Source organism: Rhinolophus sinicus, linkage group LG11, assembly GCF_036562045.2.
Source record: "Rhinolophus sinicus isolate RSC01 linkage group LG11, ASM3656204v1, whole genome shotgun sequence".
NCBI classification, from domain to species: domain Eukaryota; kingdom Metazoa; phylum Chordata; class Mammalia; order Chiroptera; family Rhinolophidae; genus Rhinolophus; species Rhinolophus sinicus.
Genome location: NC_133760.1, coordinates 12,005,707 through 12,015,763, shown reverse-complemented (window position 1 = coordinate 12,015,763; position 10,057 = coordinate 12,005,707). Strand labels below are relative to the sequence as shown.

The 10,057-nt window shown below is 47.8% G+C and overlaps 1 protein-coding gene across 2 annotated transcripts; it reads right to left on the bottom strand.

Moving 5' to 3' along the window:
- Positions 1-3,299: 3,299 nt before the first annotated feature.
- Positions 3,300-8,240, bottom strand: GMFG (glia maturation factor gamma). 2 transcript variants are annotated; one of them, XM_019751301.2, is made up of 7 exons: positions 8,167-8,240; positions 7,636-7,732; positions 7,430-7,479; positions 6,560-6,609; positions 4,273-4,355; positions 3,695-3,768; positions 3,300-3,487 (listed from the first exon to the last, which is right to left on the bottom strand). In XM_019751301.2, exons 1-7 carry the CDS (start codon positions 8,167-8,169, stop codon positions 3,416-3,418), a joined length of 429 nt encoding a protein of 142 aa, XP_019606860.1. In that variant the 5' UTR covers positions 8,170-8,240; the 3' UTR covers positions 3,300-3,415. The 2 variants fall into 2 exon arrangements, with proteins under 2 accessions (XP_019606860.1, XP_019606859.1); XM_019751300.2 differs by having other exon boundaries at positions 8,143-8,194.
- Positions 8,241-10,057: the final 1,817 nt, after the last annotated feature.

Genomic DNA, 10,057 nt, shown 5'->3' with positions numbered 1-10,057 from the left:
TGTAACCTCTTCAGAGAAGCCTTCCTTTCCCATTCTCCAATTGACACCCCCACCCCCACCAACGGTCCTGATGTCTGCAAATTGCTTGTAAATACTTAAAAAAATAAGTTGATGGATGGATATGTGATAAAGCAAGTGCAGTAAAATATGAATGATTGTATCTAGATGGTGGGTAGATGGGTGTTCACTGGAAAATTATTTCAACTTTGCAGCAAGTTTGAAATTTTTCATAATAAATGTTGGGAGTAAAAAAAAAAAAAGCCGGGGGACTCCTCTAGAGACTAAAGAGGCAACAAAAAAAAAGGCCCAAACAGGTCCCATCACTTCTATCATATCACCTCATTTTATTTCCTTCATAGCATTTGTCATTCTTAGTAATGATCTTGTTTGCTTATTTGTTTACTTATTTGTTTATTGCTGATTGTCTAGTCATTGAAATGTAAGCCTCCTGAGGGCAGTGGCAGAGGCACCAATTTTCTCCAGTGTCCAGAAGGCCAATTAGCACCCGTAAACATGTGTTCTTGAATGCTTCTTGGGAGAGGACCTCGAGCTCCGTCTGCTGCAGACTCCCTGCAGAGGCCATACTCAGGAATAAACATCATCTCCCAATCTAGGGTCACTAAAAGGGAAAGGGTACACCCCAGCGGCTAGGGAAATGTGAGTTGGCCGGAAAAAGAGGACAACAGATGTAAGTCTGTAATGTGATTGTTTCCCTAGGGGCCTAATTCCTACCCCAAACCACAACTTAGATCCCACCCTCTGTCTCTAAAGCTCTGCCCTAAAGCAAAAACTCCAGCTTTATCTGACTTAAGCAAAGCCCAAGTGTAGGACCCACCCCCAAGCCTGAGCACCTCCCCTTAGACACCACCCTAGAGTATATAATAGTTGTTCAGACTCCCTCAGCCTCTGCCCCCAGGGGCAAGTCTCAGCCCCACTCCTCAGCCCCAGCCCCACTCCTCTATCTTAGGCTCCACTCCATAAGCATATAGTTTTCAGCCTACGGACTGGCCGGCCCTTCATGCCTAGTCTGAGTCCTTCATTCTCAGCTCCCCCTAAAATCCAGTCTCCACCTCTCCAACTTAAGCCCTGCTTACATTCTAGGTTAGCAGGGAGAAGTGCCCCAGGGAAAGCCAAGGGCTGGGATTCAAAAATTAGGGAGCTTTGGGGTGGCCGGTTAGCTCAGTTAGTTAGAGCGTAATGCTGATAACACCAAGCTTGCAAGTTAGATCCCCGCATGGGCCACTGTGAGCTTCGCCCTCCATAAGAAAAAAAAAATAAAAATAAAAATTAGGGAGCTTGGATCTGTTCCAGCCTAGAGAGGAGGTTGGGGGAAAGAGAGGAGGTGGTCCCTAGTTTGTACCACCCCTCTAAGGCGTGGCCTCAAACCCAAAGCCACACCCCATTGTGCTGACTCTTCATTGGATAATGTATTCTGTTCTGGCTTCGCTGATTGGTCCCTCCATAATCCCTCTAGCCAAACCTACTGTGTATTGGGCTGCCCCTCAGAGTCACTCTCTCTTATTGGTCCCTGCTTTCCAAACTCCCTTCTCCTGATTGGATAAATCTTTGTACATGCCTCTTTCTAATTGGATTGTTTGCAACCATAAGCCTGGATGCAGACAGAAGTTCTACAATTGGGGAGGAGGAGAAATGGAAGAGGGAGAGGAGGGAGAGGAAGAGGAGGAGATGGTTCCCTAAATCCCATGCCTAAGAGAGGGAGTGGCCATTGGCCACAGGATAGCCTTGGGTTAAAGTTGTCACTATACAGACCCCAGCTGTGGGACTTCAGGGAACCATTTTTAGCTTCTGGGCCTCAGTTTCTTCATCTGTAAATTGGGGATTATAATGGTACCTTCGTCATGGGGTATTAAATGAGTTAATACCTGTAAAGTGCTTATAGCAGTACCTGGCACGTAGGAAGCCCTCAATCAGAGAGTTAGCAATTATTATTAATTTGATCATGTGAGTGCACGACCTTGGACAAGTCTTTTTACCTCTCTGACCTTTGCAGGTGGGGAATTGCCTGACCTGTTAATTGAATGACCTCTCCTATCTCCAGCCCATCCTCCTCTTCCATCTCTAGCCATCAGGACTCAGGCTATGATGGGTGGGTGAGGGGCGGGGGATTGGAGATGTGCCTGGCAGAGAGATGGGGGGGACACTAGGACAGGTGTCAGCGGAGAGGAGCTCAACCCAAACCCCCCTCCCCAGGGGGAATTTCTCTATGCCCGATGTAGAATGAGTCTATCCTGAATCCCTCATGCAAGGGCTTGTCCTGATTGGGGATGGGCAGAGTGGGGTGGTGAGCGGATGGTGTGTTCCAGCTGGGGGGGCTGGGGGAGGGTTAGAGCTGGGCTTGTGGACCCTCCCCCAGGAATGCCAGGGCTAGGGGAGAGGCAGCCCAGGCCCAAGGTCACAGTGCCATTGTTTCCGTGGCAACGGACACGTCTCTACAGGGAACCTGGAAAGGGGTGGGAGAGAGGGAGCTCCCAGCTCCCTGAATCTGCAGACTGACAGGGGAACTGAGACATGGAGAAGCAGAGACTGAAAGAGTGATTTATATCTATGAAGACCTGCCCATCTCAGAGTTTTTAGAGCCTGGTACACTATAGCTGCTCAATAAATGTCCCTTAGAGATAGAAACAGGGAGGCTGAGAGAGTCAAGTGCCCAGAGATGCCAGGAGAAAAAAAGAATTTCTAGACAGAGATGAGTAGTATGTCCCTTTCCTGTCCCCTCAACTTCATGCCCTTCACGGATCCACTGAGGAACCTGGATCCTCTTTGCCTTCCCAGCCCTGGGCCCTCAGACCTACCCAACCACACAAACCACCCACCCTAGCAACTCCTGAGCCCCTCAAGCAATTATGTTTGATCTTTAACAACTTTTCGGCTTTTAAATTCTTCCTGCCTGGGGGCTCACTGAGAAAAGTAGCATTCAGTGCAAGCTAATGCCTGCTAGCCCCTAGAGCTGGGACGAGAAGGAGGAGGAGGGGAAACAGGCACCCACCCAGGTGTCTTTATGCCCCTTGGGAGTGGCTCCTCCATGGATTCAAATATTCCCACAATTCCTTCAGGAAAACCGACCTCTTCCGCCACCACCACCACCACCACCCTCCCAAGGAAACCCCTCAGGCCCCTCCCTTTCTTTCTGAGAAACAGGTATCCATCCTTCTTTCCTCCCCGGACTTGTCAGGCATCCACTTGGTCTGCCTGCCCTCTGCTGGCCCAAGGCTGGTACTGCAGGGACTGTCCGCTCGCGCTCACCATGAGAAACAGAAACTGAGCCATAACGGAGGAACTCTGAGTTCTTGCATTTTAATTTATTTAGGGTCTCAGCTGTTCAAGTCCTAGGGATCCGAGTCCCCAGTTCCTTTGGGAACTCAGACATCAGGAATTCAGATCCCCATCCCAGAGGTCAACGAAAGAAAGACAACTTCTCTTGGAGCCAGGCCTCCGTGAGGTCATCAGTGGTACGGATTTCAAATACCTGGGAAGGGAGAGTGCTCAGTATTATGATCCACTCAGGAACTGAGACAGCGAGGACTCTGGCCCCCTCCTCTCTCAGACCAGAAGTCCAGATCCCCAGAACCCTCCCCCATCAGACCCAGGAACTGGTCCCCCAACCCCTCCTCCCTCAGACCCAGGAGCCCAGACTCCCAGACCCTTCCTCCCCAAAACTAACACAGGCCCAGACCTTTGTGAGCTCTGCTGTCTGTACCAGTCTGTTTTTACTCCCTGCATACATCATCTGTTGTTCCGGCTTGCAGCCTGCATGGAAAAGAAAAGAAAAGAGAGCAGTGCTGGGGGGCCCTGGGGTGTTCTCTAAGGCTCCAGTAATGTCCTGCAGGCCGTGGAGTTTTCTAAGTGTCCTAGGAGCTGTTCTAAGGAGTTCCTGGAGGCTATACTCAGTTTCCAGTTTTGTCTAGGGGCTTGAAGTTATTCTCAGGGTCTCTGGAGATGGCTTAGGGGCCAGACAAGAGTTTCTAGGTAAAACGAAGAAGGAAGTTTGCTTACACCTCTGGGGACTGAGAAAGATGGGTGGGCTCTTGAATCTGTGCCCCAACCTCTACCCCACTACTCTTCCAGTACTCACACACAGCACATATTCACCCACTCAGGTACTCACCATGTCACACACGCACACACACACACACACAGGCACCTACACTCATTCACACAGTCACATACACCTGCACTCACAAACACACTCTTATACACCCCACACTCAGAATCTAAGACCCTCTTCTCAGGATGGGTAGAGCTGTGTCTTACCCACAGGACTGGAGAAGATGAAACACAGTGGGTAGGATACTCGGCCATCTCCGTGCACGTACTTGTAGCTGTAAACCACGAACCTACACCAGTGAAAGCGAATTCAAATTGAGGCCTTCAGCCTGGAGCCCAGGCCCGATGCCTATTAGCTGAGTCTCCAACCTTGAAATCTTGCCTCAGTCTGAGATCCTAGGGTTAACAACTAAGACCCAGGGTTCTCGTCTCAAATACAATAAGTGATCAAAAATAACAATTATAGTAAGTGCTAAATAGAACTACCATATGACCCAGCAATTCCACTTCAGGGTATTTATCGAAAGAAAATGAAACATTAATTTGAAAATATATATTGCACCCCCATGTCCATTGCAGCATTATTTACAATAGCCAAGATATGGAAACAACCTAAATCTCCAAAGATGAATGAATGGATAAAGATGTGGTATATATACACAATGGACTACTACTCAGCCATATAAAAGAATGAAACTTTGCCATTTGTGAAAACATGGATGGACCTTGAGGGCCTTATGCTAAATGAAATGAAGTCAGACAGAAAAAGACAAATACCGTATGATCTCACTTATGTGGAATTTAAAAAAACAAAAAAACAAGCTCACAGATAGAGAACAGATTGGTGGCTGCCAGTGGGAGGGGTTGGGAGTGGGCCAAATGGGTGAAGGGGATATCAAAAGGTACAAACTTCCAGTTATAAAATAAATAGTCATGAGTATCTAATATATAGCATGGTTGACTACAGTTAATAATACTGTGTTGTATATTTGAAAGTTGCTAAGAGTAAATCTTAAAAGTCCTCATCACAAGAAAAAAATGTTTTTGTAACTATGTATGGTGACAGACTAGACTTACTGTGCTGATGATTTTGTAATATATACAAATATTGACTCATGTTGTACACCTGAAACTAATATACAGTCATGTTATATGTCAAATATACATTAATAAAAAATTTTAAAAAGAAAAACCTAATGGCTTAAGAAATTATTTGACTCACAACAACCCTGTGCCATAGGTGCTGTTATTATCCTCATACTAAGATGGGAAAACTGAAGCCCAGAGATGTGATGTCACTTGCCCAAGGTTCTGTGGATAGAGTTGAACCCAGGAAATTTGGTTCTAGCGTGTAAGTGCTCAACCATTACTACTAGTGTCCAACACTCTAGAACCCCAGGCTGAGACCAGACCCAGCTACATAATTTGCCAAGCTCAGTGCAAACTGAAAATGTGGAGCCCTTTGTCCAAAAGGCCGGAGAAGTTTTTTCCTTTCTTCAGCAGTCTCTCCCCAGACTAACCTTTTTTTTTTCCAGACTAATCTTTTTTAATTTGCTATTCAAAGCCATGCTGTCTTGGGCATGGGGACACTTGCAGGGAGAGTGTGGATTCTCACAGGCAAACCCTGGCACTTGTCATGCAGGAGGTGTGTGCTGACCCTGGCCCTGACCCTGACCCTCTCTGAATCTGCACTCAGGCCCCTTGCCTGGGGCAGAGGACAGCAGCTGCCACTGGGCAGTGCAGGCGGTGGGTGGCTGAGAACCCATCCAGGGCTGGAGCTGGGACCCCACGTGAGCCAAGAAAGGCTCCAAGCCCCCAACACATGCTCCATGGTCCCAGAAGACTTCACACAAAATACAAATTCAAAGATAAAATTATCAAGAATTTCCAGACAGCAGGCAGCTGCAGAGCATTCCATCCCCTACCCCCACCCATTCGAGGTACCCTTCCAGGTATGGGGCCCTGTGAGATGCCAGGGAAGCTGGTCTGGCTGAGAACTAGAGTCTGGGATGGAGGCTCAAAATCCTTGGGCACCCAAAATTCCCCCCAGGCGAGATGGAAAATCTAAATAGACCAGTTTTCATAGAAGTGTCAAAGAGCTCCTGCACACACAGAAAGCACCAGGCTCATGTGGCTTCACACAGGATTCTCTCCAATCGTTAAAGGTCAGATCATTCTTTTGCTATCTGAGGTATCCCTCAGCATTGAAAAAGAAGGAAATTTTCATTTTTTTAAAAATGAAACATGTGCAATGTTGAGACCAAAACCTGACAGTTTGTATTTTAAAAACCAAGCTCTAATAAATACCATGCATGATTATCAGTATAAAATTCTGCACTAACATATTAGTATACTGTACCAAAAGTCCTAGGGTAAAAACTCTTGGCCTCAAACACAGATCTCAAGCCTGTGAATAGGACTGGAACCCAAGTCTCCACCTCCATTATCGTCCCTCTCCCCATGGCCTGACCCTCCCATCCCTTCCCCAGGATACCTGGGCTGTCTCTCTGGCAACTCCATTTTTAGTTCCTCTGGAGAAATGTTCTGGGAGGGGTGGGGAACAAAACAGGAAAGAAGAAAATACTGCCATTAAATAAGCACTTACCATGTGCCAACGCACTGGTCTAAGAAACGCACATGGATTAACTCATTGAGCTCTCCCCTAACCCTGTGGTGTAGGTCCTATTATTATCCCTGCTTTACAGGTAAGCAGTCTGAGGCCCAGAGGTGTTAAGACACTTACCTAAGATTGCACAGCAACTCTGAGCAGCAGAGTTCTGATTTGAATCTGGGTTTAAATTGTAACCACTTCACTACACTTCATTTCAGAGAACCCGAGGGAGCCCAGCTCCTAGTCAGTTCTCCTCCCCTGTCTCAAAGTCCCAGCCTCAGTCTCCATGGACTCCCCTTAAATCCTACCACAACACTAGCAACTAAGCCTTATTATTATCCCCATGTTACTGATGAAGACAGGGAGGCCAGGAGAGGGTGAGGTCTACCCTTTTATAAAGGATTTCCGCTAACTTTTTGATAACTTGTCTGGAAACTCTTTCATTTATCATCATCATAATCATCATCATTTTATTGAGTATATACTATGTGCCAGGGCTTCTTCTAAGCCCATTGCAAAGATTAAATCATTGAATCCACAAACAACTCTATGAGTTGTTATCCCCATTTCACAGACAAGGAAACAGAGGCCCACATAGGCGACATCTCTCGCTTAGGGTCACAGCTGAGTTGGGACTTAACCCCCAGGTCTTTCTGGTCTCTAATGTCATGCTCTTAGCATCAGTTCTAGCCCCTGGATCTCTCAGTCCCACCCTGTGCTTCTTGGGGGGTGCCATCCACCCCAGCCCCTCACCTGAAATTCTTCCTCCAGCACAACCATCTGTCGGTCTTTGTCCACCTTCACTGGGGAGGGATGGCATACAGGGGTTAGCTGCCCCCTCCCATCCATTGGTGACACTTGCCCAGCCCTCCTCATTTGTCCCCAACCCCCTCCCATCCTTCCACAGGAGTGGGGGGATGGGGAAGTGGGGGGGTAGGGTCGGGGAGAATGACACTCACTTATTATGGCTGCATTGTCTGTCTCCTTTCGAAAGCGGAATTTCCTCAGCTTTTCCTTTAGCTCTGGGTCCACCTCACACACCACCAGGGAGTCCGACTGTAGAGGAGCCCAGTAAGAGCTGAGCTGGACTGGCCTAGGCCCCTGCCACCATCACCCCCACACCCCAATCCTGTTTCTCCATCTACTAAGGAAAAGGAGCACCCCGATAGCCTATACGAGACCTTTGTGAACATGAGAAAAAGGCACCCTTTCCTTGGGCAGACACTACCCTCACCAGGGCACACACTTGGGATGCAGAGCAGAGGCTGGACTCCAGCCCTCCTAAGGGGAACCCTTGGGCAACACTCAAGGAGACCCAGGGATCTGCTTGCCTGGGGCTAAACCCGGAACCACCATCTCTCTTCCCCCAGCCTGAACCTTTGCTGCAGTGGGGTCCCCTTCCCAGCCCCTGACCTCCAACCCACAGCCTGACCTTCACCCAGGTGCCCTCCCAGCCCCAGACCCACCCCATAGACCCCTGGCCCCCTGACCATGGCTTTTCTGTCCGCAGGCCTCTTCTTTACTCAGTTCCGCTGTCTTCTAGGGGTGGGGACCAGCGCTGGGGGGCGGGGTGTGGGGTAGGGGAAAGGTTTCATCCAACACCACATCCTGTTTATGCCCATTCTGAGACAACTGTCACAGAGGGCTCCTCCCCCTTCTTCCTTCCCTTCATCTGCCAAGACCTCCCAGCCTTTGCTATCACCTAGACCAGCGTTCAAATGCTACTTTGCTGTGTGACCCTAGCTAAGTAACTTTACCCCTCCGATTTAAGATTTGTTGTGAGGATATAATAGCTTCACATGTCTCCTGGCATGGTGGACACACTCCATATACGCTATATAATGAGCTCTTTAGCGCCTACCCTCCTCCAGGAAGCCTTCCTGCATTTACCCCAATTCAGAATATTTTAATTCCAGAGCTGAAAAGAGGAGCTTAGAGATGTTTGCTGGTCAAACTGCCACCTGTTATATTGATGGGAAAAGGGAGACAAGAGAGGAGACGCCACAGCACCCAGGTAATGGTGATTTTTTTCCTGGTGTTATTCAGCCTCATGGGCTTTATAATAGACCCATAGTATTCAATCTTGGTATTCAACCTTGTCAGACCAATACCCCCTTTTTATTAAGAGCATTTTGTATTGCTTTCTATCCCATACTGAAATGAAATTTCTAGATAATGTAACCTACTTATACATGATTTTAAAAAAAATCAATACAATGTCCTTACTGTCATATAAAGGAGAAATAAGAAGGAAGTAATTTATAGGAAAATTTATATGTATTTCACTGAGAATTTATAAGCACACAAAAGAGAATTTTCACAAGTCCCAGACTCACAATGGCTGGCTTCTCTCCATAGTAGTGGATAAATCTTTCTCGTCCCCCTCTGCTCCGCACTAGATGCCACCCTGTCACCCACTCAAGGGCATGGCTGCAGCTATTCTCCCTCTCCCTGCATTACCTATGTTTCTGTCTCTGCTGGATCTTTCCCTCAGACTACAGTGTTCTCTCTTCCACCTTACAAACTGAAAACCCTATCTCCTGCCCAGCCACTGCCCATTCATTTCCTTCCCTTTTCAGCAAAACTTCTCGAAAGAATCATCTACACTCGCTGCCTCCAATTTCTTCTGTTAATTTTCTCGTCTAGTCTCTCCCAGCAGACTCTCAGTCCTGTCCATGTCCACTGACCAGGCCACCAATGACCTCTAAAGGGCTGGATAGAGCTCATGGTCAATTCTCAGTTTTCATCGACCATGCCCTGTCAGCTGCATCTGACACCATCCATAGCTCCCTGCACTCTAAAACATGTTTTTCACTTGGCCTGTAGAGCGCCACCCTGGCCAGCTTTTCCTCTGACTTCTCTGGCTGTTCCTCCTTTTAACAGTGGGGCGTCCCAGGACTCAGACTTTGGTCCCCTTCTCTTGTCCATCTACTTTCCCCTCTTCCTGATCTCCTCAGTCTCTTGCCTTTCAAAGGGGATACCTTAATTCTTTCTCCAGCCTGGGACTCTTACATCCGTCAGCCAACCTGACATCTCCACCTGGATGTCTTGGAGTCATCCTTGAACACTTCTCTTTCCAGAACTTGTCAGCCCTGAACTTCTAAATATAACCAGAACCTGCCTACTTCTCCCTCTCCACAGCCCATATCCTGGTTCTGCCACCTTCATTTCCTGCCTGAACTCATGAAAGAGCCTCTGTACTGTTTCCCTGCTCCCCCGCCCCACACTCCATTCTTCAGAGGACTACCAGAGGAATTCTAATAAAACTCAAGTCAAATGACATACTTCCTCTCTTAAAACCCTTCCGTGGCTCTCGTATTATTTGGGTAAAAGCGAAAGTCCTTCCAGTGGCCTGTAAAACTAAATTATATTCCATCACCC

Coding starts and splice junctions, on each gene's coding strand:
- GMFG (XM_019751300.2), bottom strand. CDS start 8,169: ATGGTCAGGGGGCCAGGGGTCTATGGG. Junction 7,733..8,142: donor GGGGGCCAGGGGTCTATGGG/GTGGGTCTGGGG, acceptor GCTCCTCTACAG/TCGGACTCCCTGGTGGTGTG. Junction 6,610..7,429: donor TGCTGGAGGAAGAATTTCAG/GTGAGGGGCTGG, acceptor CACCCCTCCCAG/AACATTTCTCCAGAGGAACT.